Source organism: Bufo gargarizans, chromosome 2 (assembly GCF_014858855.1).
Source record: "Bufo gargarizans isolate SCDJY-AF-19 chromosome 2, ASM1485885v1, whole genome shotgun sequence".
NCBI lineage: Eukaryota > Metazoa > Chordata > Amphibia > Anura > Bufonidae > Bufo > Bufo gargarizans.
The window spans coordinates 719809840-719831281 of record NC_058081.1 but is presented as its reverse complement, the minus strand read 5'-3'; the positions used below and the strand labels follow the sequence as shown (position 1 = coordinate 719831281).

Below are 21442 nucleotides of genomic sequence, written 5' to 3'. Positions count from 1 at the left end.
CCATGTGGCTGCTGCATGAAGTCCTCCCCCATGTTGTAGGGATGCGTGTGTGCTCCATGTGGCTGCAGCATGAAACCCTCACCCATGTTGTAGGGATGCGTGTGCTCCATGTGGCTGCTGCATGAAGCCCTCCCCCATGTTGTAGGGATGCGTGTGTGCTCCATGTGGCTGCAGCATGAAGCCCTCACCCATGTTGTAGGGATGCGTGTGCTCCATGTGGCTGCTGCATGAAGCCCTCACCCATGTTGTAGGGATGCGTGTGCTCCATGTGGCTGCTGCATGAAGTCCTCCTCCATGTTGTAGGGATGCGTGTGCTCCATGTGGCTGCTGCATGAAGTCCTCCCCCATGTTATAGGGATGCGTGTGTGCTCCATGTGGCAGCTGCATGAAGCCCTCCCCCATGTTGTAGGGATGCGTGTGCTCCATGTGGCTGCTGCATGAAGTCCTCCCCCATGTTGTAGGGATGCGTGTGCTCCATGTGGCTGCTGCATGAAGTCCTCCTCCATGTTGTAGGGATGCGTGTGCTCCATGTGGCTGCTGCATGAAGTCCTCCCCCATGTTATAGGGATGCGTGTGTGCTCCATGTGGCAGCTGCATGAAGCCCTCCCCCATGTTGTAGGGATGCGTGTGCTCCATGTGGCTGCTGCATGAAGTCCTCCTCCATGTTGTAGGGATGCGTGTGCTCCATGTGGCTGCTGCATGAAGTCCTCCCCCATGTTGTAGGGATGCGTGTGCTCCATGTGGCAGCTGCATGAAGCCCTCACCCATGTTGTAGGGATGCGTGTGCTCCATGTGGCAGCTGCATGAAGTCCTCCCCCATGTTGTAGGGATGCGTGTGCTCCATGTGGCAGCTGCATGAAGTCCTCCCCCATGTTGTAGGGATGCGTGTGCTCCATGTGGCTGCTGCATGAAGTCCTCCTCCATGTTGTAGGGATGCGTGTGCTCCATGTGGCTGCTGCATGAAGTCCTCCCCCATGTTATAGGGATGCGTGTGTGCTCCATGTGGCAGCTGCATGAAGCCCTCCCCCATGTTGTAGGGATGCGTGTGTGCCTCATGTGGCAGCTGCATGAAGTCCTCCCCCATGTTGTAGGGATGCGTGTGCTCCATGTGGCTGCTGCATGAAGCCCTCACCCATGTTGTAGGGATGCGTGTGCTCCATGTGGCAGCTGCATGAAGCCCTCACCCATGTTGTAGGGATGCGTGTGCGCCTCATGTGGCTGCTGCATGAAGCCCTCACCCATGTTGTAGGGATGCGTGTGCGCTCCATGTGGCTGCTGCATGAAGTCCTCCCCCATGTTGTAGGGATGCGTGTGCGCTCCATGTGGCTGCTGCATGAAGCCCTCACCCATGTTGTAGGGATGCGTGTGCGCCTCATGTGGCTGCTGCATGAAGTCCTCCACCAGGTTATAGGGATGCGTGTGCGCTCCATGTGGCTGCTGCATGAAGCCCTCACCCATGTTGTAGGGATGCGTGTGCGCCTCATGTGGCTGCTGCATGAAGACCTCACCCATGTTGTAGGGATGCGTGTGTGCTCCATGTGGCTGCTGCATGAAGTCCTCCCCCATGTTGTAGGGATGCGTGTGCGCTCCATGTGGCTGCTGCATGAAGTCCTCCCCCATGTTGTAGGGATGCGTGTGTGCTCCATGTGGCAGCTGTATGAAGTCCTCCCCCATGTTGTAGGGATGCGTGTGCTCCATGTGGCTGCTGCATGAAGCCCTCACCCATGTTGTAGGGATGCGTGTGCTCCATGTGGCTGCTGCATGAAGTCCTCCCCCATGTTATAGGGATGCGTGTGAGCTCCATGTGGCAGCTGCATGAAGCCCCTTACCCATGTTGTAGGGATGCGCGTGCTCCATGTGGCGGCTGCATGAAGTCCTCCCCCATGTTGTAGGGATGCGCGTGTGCTCCATGTGGCTGCTGCATGAAGTCCTCCCCCATGTTGTAGGGATGCGTGTGCTCCATGTGGCTGCTGCATGAAGCCCTCACCCATGTTGTAGGGATGCGTGTGCGCTCCATGTGGCTGCTGCATGAAGTCCCTTACCCATGTTGTAGGGATGCGTGTGCTCCATGTGGCTGCTGCATGAAGCCCTCACCCATGTTGTAGGGATGCGTGTGCTCCTTGTGGCTGCTGCATGAAGCCCTCACCCATGTTGTAGGGATGCGTGTGCTCCTTGTGGCTGCTGCATGAAGTCCTCCCCCATGTTGTAGGCATGCGTGTGCTCCATGTGGCTGCTGCATGAAGCCCTCACCCATGTTGTAGGCATGCGCGTGTGCTCCTTGTGGCTGCTGTATGAAGCCCTCCCCCATGTTGTAGGGATGCGTGTGCTCCATGTGGTTGCTGCATGAAGTCCTCCCCCATGTTGTAGGGATGCGTGTGCTCCTTGTGGCTGCTGCATGAAGCCCCTCACCCATGTTGTAGGGATGCGTGCGCTCCATGTGGCTGCTGCATGAAGTCCTCCCCCATGTTATAGGGATGCGTGTGCGCTCCATGTGGCTGCTGCATGAAGTTCTCCCCCATGTTGTAGGGATGCGTGTGTGCTCCATGTGGCTGCTGCATGAAGCCCTCCCCCATGTTGTAGGCATGCGCGTGCGCTCCTTACAACTGCTGCATTCATCCCCCTTTGCTGCTTGATGTATTCCCGCTGCAGCCACTTTCCCCTCTTCTGGCGGCCGCCTGTCCTGTGATGCTGTATGTCTTTGTTCCCTCCACGGCCTGACCACGTTCTCCCTTCGTCTGCAGAGAAGTCCGGCTCGGGGGCGGCAGGAGGACCCTCGCGGCTCAGCAGCAGCAGCAGCTCCTCGGAATCGGGCAGCAGTAGTTCCAGCGGATCCAGTTCAGACAGCAGTGACTCTGAGTAGCGCGCTGCCGGCGGCTCACGTAACACTTTTGGTGTGAGGTTTAAAGAAAAATGGGGAAAAAAAAGAAAACAAAAAAGGAACAAAATATTTTAGAAACAAATTCCCAAAAACCGGAAAACGACTTTTATTTTTAAAGAAGACGAGACGGTAAAGTGCGGGCGAAGAGGCGTCAGCAATAAGCAGCGCGGGAGGCCTCGGCGCTGAAGGTTCACTATATATTAATAAAGAGGTTTTAATTCTGTTTTTAATTTGGTGTTTCTCTGGGATAAGACGCTCAGCTGCCGGACTGCGCGCCCGGCGGACCCTCCCTGCGTGTGCCGGTACTCGCGCGCTCGCCTTGGACTCTGCCTTGTAATTACCTAGCTGTGTCGCCTGGTCGTAGTCCGTAGCTGTACTGAGCCCGCCCGCCGGACTCCTCTCCCGTCTTCACACATCGTTACTTATGTCTCTTCGGATCATGGCGCGCGGCAGCGGTGGGCGCGCTCTTCTCGCCTGCTCGCTCCGGATATATATTTTTAATGTATTTTCTTATTTACCTCAGAACAAAATATACAAAACGCAAACCTTATTTTCTAACGCTAAGAATTTTCATCTTTTTTTTTCTTTTCCCTTTCGCACGGTTGGTCCAGAATAGTTTGTGCCCCCCCCTCCCCCGCCGCGACACATTCCATTAGCTTCCGTACGACGCCATATTGTATGTACATAGAATCACGTTATTTATTAACCATATCATACCCTGGTTTTCTTTTGTTAGTCTTTTGATAACGGGGGAGGGGGAGGGGGAGGGTTGGCGTCCATGTTTACCCTGCAGACGGAGGGGGCGCGCTCCATGTTGTGGTGTGTGTATATACTCTGACATCCATGTTTTATATATTGGGGGCTTGGGCTTTAATGATAAATATATTGCGTTTTTTATGCCGGAGCAGCGGCGGTGGACGGGTCGTGGCCGCACAGTATGAACGTCCACAACGGAAGGGTTGTTGCTTCTTCTTCTAGACTTGCATGAAATGGGAGAGGACTTTTGTTTTTCTGGTGTTGACCCTTTCCTTGCTGGAGGAGATCAGCGGCTCTGGATTAGAAGACGGTTATTTTTTTACATTTTTGGTCTCCTGCCTCGTCCTCTGGTTTCTTCCATTTCGTGTTTTTCACAGTTCAGGCTGTTATATCCATTTTTAGCAGCTACCAAAATACAAAAACCAAGATGGCAGCTGTGAGGTTGTAGCTCGCTGTTCATACTGGCGCATTTTAAAGGGTTTGTGAACAATAAAAGTAGTTGTCTATTTTTACCTGTGTCGTCTCTCTGTCCCAGCGAATGTGAGTGTTTACGTCTTTCCCCTGATGACGGGAGCGGTTTCTATACTCGTGAAATCCTCGAGGCTTCTCCGTGAGGACCCAGAAGCCACTGTAGGCCCCGGCCTAAGGCCAGAGAGGAGGTGCACGTAGATCAGCTGCTGTGAAACTACAACTCCCAGCATGAGGATTCTGGGAGTGGTAGTTTCAGTACAGCTGGAGGTGCTCCTTTGTGATCTCCCACAGTCCCGGTCCCTTCCTCTGCAGCGGTCATGGTGGATGAGCTTTTCCCTGTGTATGAGGTGTCCCTGCTATAGCGCTGCCTGACTGATGCGGTCGCCCAGTGACACGACGTACTGGGCAGACTGGCGAGAAGTGTGTGACCTGTACGAGGAGCAGCCTCTGGCGGTTTCTCCTTTAGGCCGTGTTCACGCGCTGCAGTTGGATTCAGTAGGAAATAACTCCTGCATCAGCGAGTGGCACGCCCGGTGCTGGGAGCGGATCCTCTGCGGGTCAGATAACATTCAGGGGATGCTGGGAGGTCTCCAGAGGACCTCAGTTTGTGGATGCGGCAGGCATCCCCGCTCACTGTAATGGGGTCCGGCCAGAAGAAAACCATGCGTGCAGCGGTTTATGCCCGGCCGAAACCCGGCATTTATGCGAGCAATCTGCCGGATCGCCGCTGGACCTCACTGCGGTCAGTGGGGATCCGGTGCTGAAGGAGAGGATCGGGCAAGCGATGAGAACGAGGCCTTGGGATACGTTATAACTTTCTTTGATTGCATTTCAATTTCTCTTTATTAAAAATGTTCAGCTGTTTCTGAGATACAAGGGTTAAAAAAATCAGTGTGTGCAAGCTGTCATTTTGTGTTTTCTTTGAATCCTGTCATCTGACGGCTCATGTGTAGCTCTGATCTCTTACAGGGGGATATGATACGCACAATTAACCCCTTCAGGTGCAGCAGGGGGCAGTCATGTACACAGTTCTTAGTATATTCTAACTAGAAGCGTCCCTGTCACCATGGGAACGCCTCTGTTAGAATATACTGGCGGATATGAGTTTTCACAATGTAACTCAAATCTGATGGTATATTCTAACATAGAGGCGTTCCCATGGTGATGGGGACGCTTCAAGTTAAAATATACCATCGGATTGGAGAAAACTCTGATAGGGACTCCTGACTTTACATTGAAAGTCAATAGGGGACGGATCCGTTTGCAATTGCACCATATTGTGTCAACGTCAAACCGGATCCGTCCCCATTGACTTGCATTGTAATTCAGGGCGGATCCGTTTGGCTCCGCACGGCCAGGCGGACACCAAAACAACTTATTATTCATGTCCGTGGATCCTCCAAAAATCAAGGAAGACCCACGGACGAAAAAACGGTCACGGACCAACGGAATCCCGTTTTGCAGACCGTGAAAAAATACTGCCGTGTGCATGAGGCCTTAGTGTGATAAGAATTGAGATATAATGAGTGTTTGAGGTCAGGAGAACAGAGCTGCACGTGAGTCGTCAGATGACAGGATTCAAAGAAAACACAAAGTGACAGCTTGCACGCACTGATTATTTTAAATTGCCCCAAGGTGGTCCGTACACTTTAGCGGTAACCGTGCCTCTCTCCCCCCCCCCCGGCAGCCATGACAGTGGTGAGGAGACGAGCAGCAGCTTTACTCTGAATACAGCGTGAAAACAACGTACAGCACACAATAGTAATAGTGATAATAGTGCAGCCGCCCGCCACGCAGCATCCACGACATCCCAGACAGGGGCGCACCGTGGGATTGGTTGCACTTGGCTTTCTCTGTCAGCATCAGGCAATGAATGGGGTTCACCTCAGACCCCTGATGTCACACATGGCCGTAGCAGCAGCATTCAGGACCGCTGATGTCATCAGTGTGTGTGTCACATGTCCTATTCCCTTATGTAGACTGCCAAACCCATGACGGTGGGGTGGGGCCCCTAGGTGTGCTTGCCGTGTGTACACAGGCCCCCCCGCAGACTATAGGGGGGGGGGGGGCCTGTACGTGATGAGGTTCAGTCTCTATTCCAGTGGTGCCAAATCTACGGTGACGCCGAGTCACATAACCGTGCAGAACTTGGACTGTCCGGTGTCCCGGGAGATGCTGTTCTTATCCCGGACCAGTATGGACTGGTTCCCGTACTGTGAGTACCACATGCTCTGACTGCGGCTCAGGTAAGTGCCGAGGGGGGCCGTCTCCAGCTTCTGCTGCTGCTGCTGCCATATAAGCAGCGAGGTATCGCGGTATCTCAGCCGGGCGTATCCCTCTGACATGGCCTTCTCCGCAAGCGGCACTCGCCCCACGCTCATGGTGGATCAGCGCTCCTGGGAATCACCCCGAGAATCCAGACGCTGCAGAACCAACCTCATATTAACCCCGAGGGGCCCCACAACCGGCGGAACCACATCAACGTGACTCACATGACCTGCAACGAAAGAGATGACACCACTAATAATCTGATCAAGCACAGTCACCTCGCTGTACCCCCGGGAGTCGGCGTCACAGTCCCTGCCCCGTAACCCGGCAGTCAGGCGTCCCTGCCCCGTAACCCGGCAGTCAGGCGTCCCTGCCCCGTAACCCGGCAGTCAGGCGTCCCTGCCCCGCAACCCGGCAGGCAGGGCGTCCCTGCCCCGCAACCCGGCAGTCAGGCGTCCCTGCCCCGTAACCCGGCAGTCGGGCGTCCCTGCCCCGTAACCCGGCAGTCGGGCGTCCCTGCCCCGTAACCCGGCAGTCGGGCGTCCCTGCCCCGTAACCCGGCAGTCGGGCGTCCCTGCCCCGTAACCCGGCAGTCGGGCGTCCCTGCCCCGTAACCCGGCAGTCGGGCGTCCCTGCCCCGTAACCCGGCAGTCGGGCGTCCCTGCCCCGTAACCCGGCAGTCGGGCGTCCCTGCCCCGTAACCCGGCAGTCGGGCGTCCCTGCCCCGTAACCCGGCAGTCAGGCGTCCCTGCCCCGTAACCCGGCAGTCAGGCGTCCCTGCCCCGTGACTGATCCAGACAGGTCTGGGAGGAGAAGGTCGCAGCGACTTGCTACTCGCGATAGCTTGTGAGTTTGCTCCGTGGTTCAGGGTATGTCATCTGGGTTTTGCCTTGTGAACCTTTTTGTCCTGACTGGGAGTTTGTAGGCATCCTTCTCAGGTGAGTCCTGTCTGCCACTCCCAGCTACTATATTAGTTTCAGTTTCACTTGCAGTCATTGCCAGATATAGTCCTTACTTCCAGTGCTATTCTGACCTTTGAAGGAGATCGGTTGACGGTATTGCTGCGGTGCTCTTGTCTGGCGGGGACTGTCGTTATTGGGATCACCTTCTCTGCTCGTGACTGGATAAGTCTATCTCTGCTGTAGATTGTTTGTTTGTTGCTGTCTTCCCCTGTTGTTCTCCTAGACATGAGTGATGGTGACTAGTGCTCCCATCTGCCTTTCCCCAGTCTAGTCTTGTTAGGGTGACTGAGGGTTTAGGCATCCTGCTCGCCGCACGGGTTCACACCCCGTCTAGGGTATCGGGGCAGACAGGTGCCAGCTTAGGGTTAGTCAGGGGTGGCCGTTCTATCTCCCATCCATAGATAAGGGTCCCCCTTCCCCTCCGTCTGGTGCGATACGACTGCTGCTGGATAGCGGTCGTGACAGTATATCTGGCCATTTAAAAAAAAAAAAAAAGTGACATTTCTTTTTTTTTGCTTGCTGTTTTGCTTTGTATTTTTCTGTTCCACTATGGATCCGGTTACGGTTTTGGCGAAACAATTACAGGGGTTATCCCTTGAAGTGCCAGGATTAAAAGCAACAGTGCTGCAGCAGCAGCAATCCTTGGGTTCCACCGTTGCTACGGGAAACCAGGGTACTCCTGAGCCAAAAGTGGCTTTACCTGATAGGTTCTCAGGAGGAAGAGACCAATTTGTAACCTTCAGAGAAGCTTGTAAATTGTTCTTCAGGTTACGCCCTAGGTCCTCCGGCGGTGAGGAACAACGGGTGGGCATTGTAATTTCGCTCCTGCAAGGAGATCCGCAGGCTTGGGCTTTCTCCCTACCATCAGACTCTCCGGCCTTACGATCAGTGGAGGAGTTTTTTAAAGCCCTGGGTCTCGTATATGATGACCCGGACAGGGTCTCACTGGCTGAGTCTAAGCTACGTAGACTTCGGCAAGAGAACCGGTCTGCTGAACTATATTGTTCCGAATTCCGTAGGTGGGCTACTGATACATCATGGAACGACTCGGCCCTTAGGAGTCAGTTCTGCCAGGGGTTGTCTGAAAAATTAAAAGACGCGCAGGCGGTATACGAGGTCCCTGGGTCTCTTGAGGCTGCTATGTCTCTGTCCATAAGAATCGACAGACGACTCAGGGAGAGACTATTGAATTCTACAGAGGCCTCTATAGGGCAGGGATCGGTTTGTTATGATCTAGTCGAACCAATGCAAATTGGGGGCGCCACTAGACGGGTGAATCCTTCTAAGGTCCGCCGTAGGTCAGAGGTTTGTTTTCGTTGTGGGGGGAGGGGTCATTTTGTAAAGGTATGTCCCTCAGAACCCAAGAGACCACAAACAAGGGAGCCGCCGGAAAACTAGAGTCCCCAGATTGTGCGGAGGATAACAGTCTGGGCGTATTCGTTTCCTCCATACGCATGTCTCAGTTTTTGTTGTCCGCTACAGTTGAGGCGGGCAATAAGACTGAGATCTGTTCCGTCTTTTTGGACAGTGGGGCGGGGGTCAACTTGGTGGATTCACGGTTTGCTCAGGCTCTGGGTTTTACTCCGGAACCGGTACGCAGAACTATTCCTGTTTTTGCCATCGACTCCTCCCCTCTTACTCAGATCATCCATAACATCCATCTGCAGGTAGGGGACCTCCATAAAGAAATTATCTCTTGTTATGTCCTGGACGGTCTCCCGGCTCCTATGGTATTGGGGCTTCCCTGGCTGGTGACCCACAATCCAGTGGTGGATTGGCAGGCCGGGGAGATTGTGGAGTGAACATTGTAAGGACAACTGCTTGAGTAGTAGGTTCTCTACACTCTCTGTAACATCTCTACCTGCCTTTCTGTCAGATTTTATGGATGTGTTTTCTGAGAAGGGTTGTCAGGGGTTACCACCTCATCGTCCATATGATTGCCCGATTAATCTTGTGCCTGGGGCAAATCTACCTAAAACCCGGTTATACAATCTTTCCGGCCCGGAGAGGAAGGCTATGAAAGATTATATTTCGGAGAGTTTGGCTAAGGGACACATCAGACCCTCTTCTTCACCCGTGGCTGCAGGGTTCTTTTTCGTTAAAAAGAAAGATAGGGGCCTGCGTCTTTGCCCGGATTTCCGGGAAATAAACCGGATAACTATCCGAGATCTCTATCCTCTTCCTCTCATTCCCGACCTCTTTAATCAGGTTGCTGGTGCTAAATGGTTCTCTAAAATGGATCTCAGAGGAGCCTATAACCTGGTTCGCATCAAAGAGGGGGATGAGTGGAAGACGGCTTTTAATACTCCAGAAGGGCACTATGAAAATCTGGTCATGCCATTTGGTCTTACTAATGCGCCTGCGGTGTTCCAACATTTTGTCAACGATATTTTTAGTCACCTTATCGGGAGATTTGTTGTGATATATCTTGATGACATCCTGGTCTATTCTCCGGATCTGGAGACACATAAGATCCACGTGAGACAAGTGCTGCAGATATTAAGGGCCAACAAATTGTTTGCTAAATTAGAGAAATGTGTTCGCCGTAAAAGAACTGCCATTTCTGGGGTATGTGTTGTCAGATTCAGGTTTCCGCATGGATCCAGAGAAAGTCCGGGCGATTATGGACTGGGATCTGCCTGAGAACCTGAAGGCATTGCAACGCTTCCTGGGGTTTGCCAATTTTTATAGAAAGTTTATAAAGAACTATTCCTTGGTGGTCAAACCACTGACGGACATGACCCGAAAGGGATCCGATTTTTCCAAATGGTCACATGCAGCCAAAACTGCCTTTACATCTCTGAAGGAGAGATTCACCTCGGCCCCTATTCTCGTACAGCCAGATGTCTCGCTTCCTTTTATTGTAGAGGTTGACGCATCAGAGGTGGGGGTGGGAGCGGTACTTTCTCAGGGCCCGTCCCCTGGTGAATGGCGTCCGTGTGCTTTCTTTTCGAAGAAATTGTCAACAGGTCTGGGAGGAGAAGGTCGCAGCGACTTGCTACTCGCGATAGCTTGTGAGTTTGCTCCGTGGTTCAGGGTATGTCATCTGGGTTTTGGCTTGTGAACCTTTTTGTCCTGACTGGGAGTTTGTAGGCATCCTTCTCAGGTGAGTCCTGTCTGCCACTCCCAGCTACTATATTAGTTTCAGTTTCACTTGCAGTCATTGCCAGATATAGTCCTTACTTCCAGTGCTATTCTGACCTTTGAAGGAGATCGTTTGACGGTATTGCTGTGGAGCTCTGGTCGGGCGTGGACTGTCGTTATTGGGATCACCTTCTCTGCTCGTGACTGGATAAGTCTATCTCTGCTGTAGATTGTTTGTTTGTTGCTGTCTTCCCCTGTTGTTCTCCTAGACATGAGTGATGGTGACTAGTGCTCCCATCTGCCTTTCCCCAGTCTAGTCTTGTTAGGGTGACTGAGGGTTTAGGCATCCTGCTCGCCGCACGGGTTCACACCCCGTCTAGGGTATCAGGGCAGACAGGTGCCAGCTTAGGGTTAGTCAGGGGTGTCCGTTCTATTTCCCATCCGTAGATAAGGGTCCCCCTTCCCCTCCATCTGGTGCGACACGACTGCTGCTGGGTTAGCGTCCCTGCCCCGCAACCCAGCAGTCAGGCGTCCCTGCCCCGCAACCCAGCAGTCAGGCGTCCCTGCCCCGCACCCCAGCAGTCAGGCGTCCCTGCCCCGCACCCCAGCAGGCAGGCGTCCCTGCCCCGCACCCCAGCAGGCAGGCGTCCCTGCCCCGCACCCCAGCAGGCAGGCGTCCCTGCCCCGCACCCCAGCAGGCAGGCGTCCCTGCCCCGCACCCCAGCAGGCAGGCGTCCCTGCCCCGCACCCCAGCAGGCAGGCGTCCCTGCCCCGCACCCCAGCAGGCAGGCGTCCCTGCCCCGCACCCCAGCAGGCAGGCGTCCCTGCCCCGCACCCAGCAGGCAGGCGTCCCTGCCCCCCAGCAGCAGGCGTCCCTGCCCGCACCCCAGCAGGCAGGCAGGCGTCCCTGCCCCGCACCCCAGCAGGCAGGCAAGCGTCCCTGCCCCGCACCCCAGCAGTCAGCGTCCCTGCCCCGCACCCCAGCAGTCAGGCGTCCCTGCCCCGCACCCCAGCAGTCAGGCGTCCCTGCCCCGCACCCCAGCAGTCAGGCGTCCCTGCCCCGCACCCCAGCAGTCAGGCGTCCCTGCCCCGCACCCCAGCAGTCAGGCGTCCCTGCCCCGCACCCCAGCAGTCAGGCGTCCCTGCCCCGCACCCCAGCAGTCAGGCGTCCCTGCCGCGCACCCCAGCAGGCAGGCGTCCCTGCCCCGCACCCCAGCAGGCAGGCGTCCCTGCCCCGCACCCCAGCAGGCAGGCGTCCCTGCCCCGCACCCCAGCAGGCAGGCGTCCCTGCCCCGCACCCCAGCAGGCAGGCGTCCCTGTCCTGCACCCCAGCAGTCCCTGTCCTGCACCCCAGCAGTCAGGCGTCCCTGTCCTGCACCCCAGCAGTCAGGCGTCCCTGTCCTGCACCCCAGCAGTCAGGCGTCCCTGTCCTGCACCCCAGCAGTCAGGCGTCCCTGCCCCGCACCCCAGCAGGCAGGCGTCCCTGCCCCGCACCCCAGCAGGCAGGCGTCCCTGTCCTGCACCCCAGCAGTCCCTGTCCTGCACCCCAGCAGTCCCTGTCCTGCACCCCAGCAGTCAGGCGTCCCTGTCCTGCACCCCAGCAGTCAGGCGTCCCTGTCCTGCACCCCAGCAGTCAGGCGTCCCTGTCCCGCACCCCAGCAGTCAGGCGTCCCTGTCCCGCACCCCAGCAGTCAGCGTCCTGTACCCCAGCAGTCCCTGTCCTGCACCCCAGCAGTCAGGCGCCCTGTCCCGCACCCCAGCAGTCAGGCGTCCCTGTCCCGCACCCCAGCAGTCAGGCGTCCCTGTCCCGCACCCCAGCAGTCAGGCGTCCCTGTCCCGCACCCCAGCAGTCAGGCGTCCCTGTCCCGCACCCCAGCAGTCAGGCGTCCCTGTCCCGCACCCCAGCAGTCAGGCGTCCCTGCCCCGCACCCCAGCAGTCAGGCGTCCCTGCCCCGCACCCCAGCAGTCAGGCGTCCCTGCCCCGCACCCCAGCAGTCAGGCGTCCCTGCCCCGCACCCCAGCAGTCAGGCGTCCCTGTCCCGCACCCCAGCAGTCAGCGTCCCTGTCCCGCACCCCAGCAGTCAGCGTCCCTGTCCCGCACCCCAGCAGTCAGCGTCCCTGTCCCGCACCCCAGCAGTCAGCGTCCCTGTCCCGCACCCCAGCAGTCAGCGTCCCTGCCCCGCACCCCAGCAGTCAGCGTCCCTGTCCCGCACCCCAGCAGTCAGCGTCCCTGTCCCGCACCCCAGCAGTCAGCGTCCCTGTCCCGCACCCCAGCAGTCAGCGTCCCTGTCCCGCACCCCAGCAGTCAGCGTCCCTGTCCCGCACCCCAGCAGTCAGCGTCCCTGTCCCGCACCCCAGCAGTCAGCGTCCCTGCCCCGCACCCCAGCAGTCAGCGTCCCTGTCCCGCACCCCAGCAGTCAGCGTCCCTGTCCCGCACCCCAGCAGTCAGCGTCCCTGTCCCGCACCCCAGCAGTCAGCGTCCCTGTCCCGCACCCCAGCAGTCAGCGTCCCTGCCCCGCACCCCAGCAGTCAGCGTCCCTGCCCCGCACCCCAGCAGTCAGCGTCCCTGTCCCGCACCCCAGCAGTCAGCGTCCCTGTCCCGCACCCCATTGCTCTGCTCTCTGCACCGCTCCGCTGGTCACACACATCCCGGCTCCTGTGGACTGGTCGGGGCCCCTTCTCGGTTCACCCCCTTCCCCGCATCCAGCAGCTCACCTGCCAATCACCCGAGAGCCGCAGCCATGGTAACGGAGCGCCTAATGAAGCGTGTCCTGATAATCACTTCCCCCGGACACAGCGCCACAGCACCAATGTTCCGGGGAGGGAGCTCAACTCCGTGGAGCAGAGAACGCGAGGCCTGGAGCCCTGTGGGGGAAGATATTATATGGCGCACAACTGACTTCCGGTGTGTAATGAGATGTGTCAGTATCACCCAGGATTAGATACATCAGACAGCACCACCAGGGGTTAGATACATCAGACAGCACCACACGGGATTAGATACATCAGACAGCACCACGCGGGATTAGATACATCAGACAGCACCACGCGGGATTAGATACATCAGACAGCACCACGCGGGATTAGATACATCAGACAGCACCACGCGGGATTAGATACATCAGACAGCACCACGCGGGATTAGATACATCAGACAGCACCACAAGGGATTAGATACATCAGACAGCACCACAAGGGATTAGATACATCAGACAGCACCACGCGGGATTAGATACATCAGACAGCACCACGCGGGATTAGATACATCAGACAGCACCACGCGGGATTAGATACATCAGACAGCACCACGCGGGATTAGATACATCAGACAGCACCACGCGGGATTAGATACATCAGACAGCACCACGCGGGATTAGATACATCAGACAGCACCAAACGGGATTAGATACATCAGACAGCACCACACGGGATTAGATACATCAGACAGCACCACGCGGGATTAGATACATCAGACAGCACCACGCGGGATTAGATACATCAGACAGCACCACGCGGGATTAGATACATCAGACAGCACCAAACGGGATTAGATACATCAGACAGCACCACACGGGATTAGATACATCAGACAGCACCACGCGGGATTAGATACATCAGACAGCACCACAAGGGGTTAGATACATCAGACAGCACCACACGGGATTAGATACATCAGACAGCACCACACGGGATTAGATACATCAGACAGCACCACATGGGATTAGATACATCAGACAGCACCACAAGGGATTAGATACATCAGACAGCACCACGCGGGATTAGATACATCAGACAGCACCACAAGGGGTTAGATACAAGACAGTATCACACGATACACAGCTCCATCTTTGGTCCTGCTGATGGCCGCGGCCTCCATCTTTTGGTCCTGCTGATGACCGCGGCCTCCATCTTTGGTCCTGCTGATGGCCGCGGCCTCCATCTTTTGGTCCTGCTGATGGCCGCGGCCTCCATCTTTTGGTCCTGCTGATGACCGGGGCCTCCATCTTTGGTCCTGCTGATGGCCGCGGCCTCCATCTTTTGGTCCTGCTGACGCCACATGAGTCGTCATAGCAACTGTGTAAAATGGGAGCGCGCGGTCATGTGACTGTAGAAGCACAACCATTCCCAGTCACAATTATTGGTCGGTGACTGTTGTAATGGTGCTATAGGGGTGCAGAGGTCCAGGGTGGAATGGGGCCCCTGTGTTAGTTGAGGGCCACATCTGTGTGACTGCATCCTGGCCTGAATGTGTAAGATTGCAAGAGATGAGAGGGATTGTGGCAGGTGAGGGGTTAACACGGTCCACAGAGGTCAGCGCACCCCTATATACAGTATCTCACAGAGGTCAGTGCACCCCTATATACAGTATCTCACAGAGGTCAGTGCACCCCTATATACAGTATCACAGAGGTCAGTGCACCCCTATATACAGTATCACAGAGGTCAGTGCACCCCTATATACAGTATCACAGAGGTCAGTGCACCCCTATATACAGTATCTCACAGAGGTCGGTGCACCCCTATATACAGTATCACAGAGGTCAGTGCACCCCTATATACAGCATCTCACAGAGGTCAGTGCACCCCTATATACAGTATCACACAGAGGTCAGCGCACCCCTATATACAGTATCACACAGAGAGGTCAGTGCACCCCTATATACAGTATCTCACAGAGAGGTCAGTGCACCCCTATATACAGTATCTCACAGAGGTCAGTGCACCCCTATATACAGTATCTCACAGAGGTCAGTGCACCCCTATATACAGTATCACACAGAGGTCAGTGCACCCCTATATACAGTATCTCACAGAGGTCAGTGCACCCCTATATACAGTATCACAGAGGTCAGTGCACCCCTATATACAGTATATCACAGAGGTCAGTGCACCCCTATATACAGTATCACACAGAGGTCGGTGCACCCCTATATACAGTATCACAGAGGTCAGTGCACCCCTATATACAGTATATCACAGAGGTCAGTGCACCCCTATATACAGTATCACACAGAGGTCAGTGCACCCCTATATACAGTATCACACAGAGAGGTCAGTGCACCCCTATATACAGTATCTCACAGAGAGGTCAGTGCACCCCTATATACAGTATCTCACAGAGGTCAGTGCACCCCTATATACAGTATCACACAGAGGTCAGTGCACCCCTATATACAGTATCTCACAGAGGTCAGTGCACCCCTATATACAGTATATCACAGAGGTCAGTGCACCCCTATATACAGTATCACAGAGGTCAGTGCACCCCTATATACAGTATATCACAGAGGTCAGTGCACCCCTATATACAGTATCTCACAGAGGTCAGTGCACCCCTATATACAGTATCTCACAGAGGTCAGTGCACCCCTATATACAGTATCTCACAGAGGTCAGTGCACCCCTATATACAGTATCACACAGAGGTCAGTGCACCCCTATATACAGTATCTCACAGAGGTCAGTGCACCCCTATATACAGTATCACAGAGGTCAGTGCACCCCTATATACAGTGTCTCACAGAGGTCAGTGCACCCCTATATACAGTATCTCACAGAGGTCAGTGCACCCCTATATACAGTATATCACAGAGGTCAGTGCACCCCTATATACAGCATCTCACAGAGGTCAGTGCACCCCTATATACAGTATCTCACAGAGGTCAGTGCACCCCTATATACAGTATCACACAGAGGTCAGTGCACCCCTATATACAGTATCTCACAGAGGTCAGTGCACCCCTATATACAGTATCACAGAGGTCAGTGCACCCCTATATACAGTATCTCACAGAGGTCAGTGCACCCCTATATACAGTATCACAGAGGTCGGTGCACCCCTATATACAGTATCTCACAGAGGTCAGTGCACCCCTATATACAGTATCACACAGAGGTCAGTGCACCCCTATATACAGTATCACACAGAGGTCGGTGCACCCCTATATACAGTATCACACAGAGGTCAGTGCACCCCTATATACAGTATCACAGAGGTCAGTGCACCCCTATATACAGTATCACACAGAGGTCGGTGCACCCCTATATACAGTATCACACAGAGGTCAGTGCACCCCTATATACAGTATCACACAGAGGTCGGTGCACCCCTATATACAGTATCACACAGAGGTCAGTGCACCCCTATATACAGTATCTCACAGAGGTCAGTGCACCCCTATATACAGTATCTCACAGAGGTCAGTGCACCCCTATATACAGTATCACAGAGGTCAGTGCACCCCTATATACAGTATCTCACAGAGGTCAGTGCACCCCTATATACAGTATCACACAGAGGTCAGTGCACCCCTATATACAGTATCACAGAGGTCAGTGCACCCCTATATACAGTATCTCACAGAGGTCAGTGCACCCCTATATACAGCATCTCACAGAGGTCAGTGCACCCCTATATACAGTATCTCACAGAGGTCGGTGCACCCCTATATACAGTATCACACAGAGGTCAGTGCACCCCTATATACAGTATCTCACAGAGGTCAGTGCACCCCTATATACAGTATCACAGAGGTCAGTGCACCCCTATATACAGTATCTCACAGAGGTCGGTGCACCCCTATATACAGTATCTCACAGAGGTCGGTGCACCCCTATATACAGTATCACAGAGGTCAGTGCACCCCTATATACAGCATCTCACAGAGGTCAGTGCACCCCTATATACAGCATCTCACAGAGGTCAGTGCACCCCTATATACAGTATATCACAGAGGTCAGTGCACCCCTATATACAGTATCACACAGAGGTCGGTGCACCCCTATATACAGCATCTCACAGAGGTCAGTGCACCCCTATATACAGTATCACAGAGGTCAGCGCACCCCTATATACAGCATCTCACAGAGGTCAGTGCACCCCTATATACAGTATCACAGAGGTCAGTGCACCCCTATATACAGCATCTCACAGAGGTCAGTGCACCCCTATATACAGTATCACAGAGGTCGGTGCACCCCTATATACAGTATCACAGAGGTCAGTGCACCCCTATATACAGCATCTCACAGAGGTCAGTGCACCCCTATATACAGTATCACAGAGGTCAGTGCACCCCTATATACAGCATCTCACAGAGGTCAGTGCACCCCTATATACAGCATCTCACAGAGGTCAGTGCACCCCTATATACAGTATCACAGAGGTCAGTGCACCCCTATATACAGAATCTCACAGAGGTCAGTGCACCCCTATATACAGTATCACAGAGGTCAGTGCACCCCTATATACAGTATCACAGAGGTCGGTGCACCCCTATATACAGTATCACACAGAGGTCGGTGCACCCCTATATACAGTATCACAGAGGTCAGTGCACCCCTATATACAGTATCACAGAGGTCAGTGCACCCCTATATACAGTATCTCACAGAGGTCAGTGCACCCCTATATACAGTATATCACAGAGGTCGGTGCACCCCTATATACAGCATCTCACAGAGGTCAGTGCACCCCTATATACAGTATCACAGAGGTCAGTGCACCCCTATATACAGTATCACAGAGGTCAGTGCACCCCTATATACAGTATCACAGAGGTCAGTGCACCCCTATATACAGTATCACAGAGGTCAGTGCACCCCTATATACAGTATCACAGAGGTCAGTGCACCCCTATATACGGTATCTCACAGAGGTCAGTGCACCCCTATATACAGTATCACAGAGGTCAGTGCACCCCTATATACAGCATCTCACAGAGGTCAGTGCACCCCTATATACAGTATCTCACAGAGGTCAGTGCACCCCTATATACAGTATCTCACAGAGGTCGGTGCACCCCTATATACAGTATCTCACAGAGGTCGGTGCACCCCTATATACAGTATCACAGAGGTCAGTGCACCCCTATATACAGTATCTCACAGAGGTCAGTGCACCCCTATATACAGTATCACAGAGGTCAGTGCACCCCTATATACAGCATCACAGAGGTCAGTGCACCCCTATATACAGTATGTCACAGAGGTCAGTGCACCCCTATATACAGTATCTCACAGAGGTCAGTGCACCCCTATATACAGTATCTCACAGAGGTCAGTGCACCCCTATATACAGTATCTCACAGAGGTCAGTGCACCCCTATATACAGTATCTCACAGAGGTCGGTGCACCCCTATATACAGTATCACAGAGGTCAGTGCACCCCTATATACAGTATATCACAGAGGTCAGTGCACCCCTATATACAGTATCACAGAGGTCAGTGCACCCCTATATACAGTATCACACAGAGGTCGGTGCACCCCTATATACAGTATAACAGAGGTCGGTGCACCCCTATATACAGTATCACAGAGGTCAGTGCACCCCTATATACAGTATCACAGAGGTCAGTGCACCCCTATATACAGTATCTCACAGAGGTCAGTGCACCCCTATATACAGTATCACAGAGGTCCGTGCACCCCTATATACAGTATCACAGAGGTCAGTGCACCCCTATATACAGCATCACACAGAGGTCAGTGCACCCCTATATACAGCGTCTCACAGAGGTCAGTGCACCCCTATATACAGCGTCTCACAGAGGTCAGTGCACCCCTATATACAGTATCACAGAGGTCAGTGCACCCCTATATACAGTATATCACAGAGGTCAGTGCACCCCTATATACAGTATCACAGAGGTCAGTGCACCCCTATATACAGTATCACACAGAGGTCGGTGCACCCCTATATACAGTATAACAGAGGTCGGTGCACCCCTATATACAGTATCACAGAGGTCAGTGCACCCCTATATACAGTATCACAGAGGTCAGTGCACCCCTATATACAGTATCTCACAGAGGTCAGTGCACCCCTATATACAGTATCACAGAGGTCCGTGCACCCCTATATACAGTATCACAGAGGTCAGTGCACCCCTATATACAGCATCACACAGAGGTCAGTGCACCCCTATATACAGCGTCTCACAGAGGTCAGTGCACCCCTATATACAGTATATCACAGAGGTCAGTGCACCCCTATATACAGTATCACACAGAGGTCAGTGCACCCCTATATACAGTATCACACAGAGGTCGGTGCACCCCTATATACAGCATCTCACAGAGGTCAGTGCACCCCTATATACAGTATCTCACAGAGGTCAGTGCATCCCTATATACAGTATCACACAGAGGTCGGTGCACCCCTATATACAGTATCACAGAGGTCAGTGCACCCCTATATACAGTATCTCACAGAGGTCAGTGCACCCCTATATACAGTATCACAGAGGTCAGTGCACCCCTATATACAGTATCACAGAGGTCAGTGCACCCCTATATACAGCATCTCACAGAGGTCAGTGCACCCCTATATACAGTATCTCACAGAGGTCAGTGCACCCCTATATACAGCATCTCACAGAGGTCAGTGCACCCCTATATACAGCATCTCACAGAAGTCAGTGCACCCCTATATACAGTATCACAGAGGTCAGTGCACCCCTATATACAGTATCTCACAGAGGTCAGTGCACCCCTATATACAGTATCACACAGAGGTCGGTGCACCCCTATATACAGTATCACAGAGGTCAGTGCACCCCTATATACAGTATCACACAGAGGTCGGTGCACCCCTATATACAGTATCACAGAGGTCAGTGCACCCCTATATACAGTATCACAGAGGTCAGTGCACCCCTATATACAGTATCACAGAGGTCAGTGCACCCCTATATACAGTATCACAGAGGTCAGTGCACCCCTATATACAGTATCTCACAGAGGTCGGTGCACCCCTATATACAGCATCACACAGAGGTCAGTGCACCCCTATATACAGTATCTCACAGAGGTCAGTGCACCCCTATATACAGTATATCACAGAGGTCAGTGCACCCCTATATACAGTATCACAGAGGTCGGTGCACCCCTATATACAGTATATCACAGAGGTCAGTGCACCCCTATATACAGTATCACAGAGGTCAGTGCACCCCTATATACAGTATCACAGAGGTCAGTGCACCCCTATATACAGTATCACAGAGGTCAGTGCACCCCTATATACAGTATATCACAGAGGTCAGTGCACCCCTATATACAGTATATCACAGAGGTCAGTGCACCCCTATATACAGTATCTCACAGAGGTCGGTGCACCCCTATATACAGTATCACAGAGGTCAGTGCACCCCTATATACAGTATCACAGAGGTCAGTGCACCCCTATATACAGTATCTCACAGAGGTCAGTGCACCCCTATATACAGTATCACAGAGGTCAGTGCACCCCTATATACAGTATCTCACAGAGGTCAGTGCACCCCTATATACAGTATCACACAGAGGTCGGTGCACCCCTATATACAGTATCACACAGAGGTCAGTGCACCCCTATATACAGCATCTCACAGAGGTCAGTGCACCCCTATATACAGTATCACACAGAGGTCAGTGCACCCCTATATACAGTATCACAGAGGTCAGTGCACCCCTATATACAGTATCACAGAGGTCAGTGCACCCCTATATACAGTATGTCACAGAGGTCAGTGCACCCCTATATACAGCATCTCACAGAGGTCAGTGCACCCCTATATACAGTATCTCACAGAGGTCAGTGCACCCCTCTATACAGTATATCACAGAGGTCGGTGCACCCCTATATACAGTATATCACAGAGGTCGGTGCACCCCTATATACAGTATCTCACAGAGGTCGGTGCACCCCTATATACAGTATCTCACAGAGGTCGGTGCACCCCTATATACAGTATATCACAGAGGTCAGTGCACCCCTATATACAGTATCTCACAGAGGTCAGTGCACCCCTATATACAGTATCACAGAGGTCAGTGCACCCCTATATACAGTATCACAGAGGTCAGTGCACCCCTATATACAGTATCTCACAGAGGTCAGTGCACCCCTCTATACAGTATATCACAGAGGTCGGTGCACCCCTATATACAGTATATCACAGAGGTCGGTGCACCCCTATATACAGTATCTCACAGAGGTCGGTGCACCCCTATATACAGTATCACACAGAGGTCGGTG

The 21442-nt window shown here is 53.6% G+C and overlaps 2 protein-coding genes across 6 annotated transcripts in view; one reads left to right on the top strand and one right to left on the bottom strand.

Annotated features, from left to right (window-relative positions):
• The window catches only part of BRD3 (bromodomain containing 3), a 37393-nt gene extending 33247 nt beyond the window's left edge, over positions 1 to 4146 (top strand). For all 5 annotated transcript variants that reach the window (XM_044282634.1, XM_044282633.1, XM_044282630.1 and 2 more), the window contains one exon: positions 2742 to 4146. In XM_044282634.1, coding sequence (XP_044138569.1) covers positions 2742 to 2743 — 2 coding nt within the window. In that variant the 3' untranslated portion in view covers positions 2744 to 4146. The remainder of the gene's footprint in view (positions 1 to 2741) is intronic.
• A 1352-nt stretch (positions 4147 to 5498) lies between these two features.
• Positions 5499 to 13213, bottom strand: BRD3OS (BRD3 opposite strand). The gene is made up of 2 exons (XM_044278694.1): positions 13135 to 13213; positions 5499 to 6602 (listed from the first exon to the last, which is right to left on the bottom strand). Exon 2 carries the CDS (start codon positions 6484 to 6486, stop codon positions 6235 to 6237), a length of 252 nt encoding a protein of 83 aa, XP_044134629.1. The 5' UTR covers positions 6487 to 6602; positions 13135 to 13213; the 3' UTR covers positions 5499 to 6234.
• Between the last annotated feature and the right edge of the window lie 8229 nt (positions 13214 to 21442).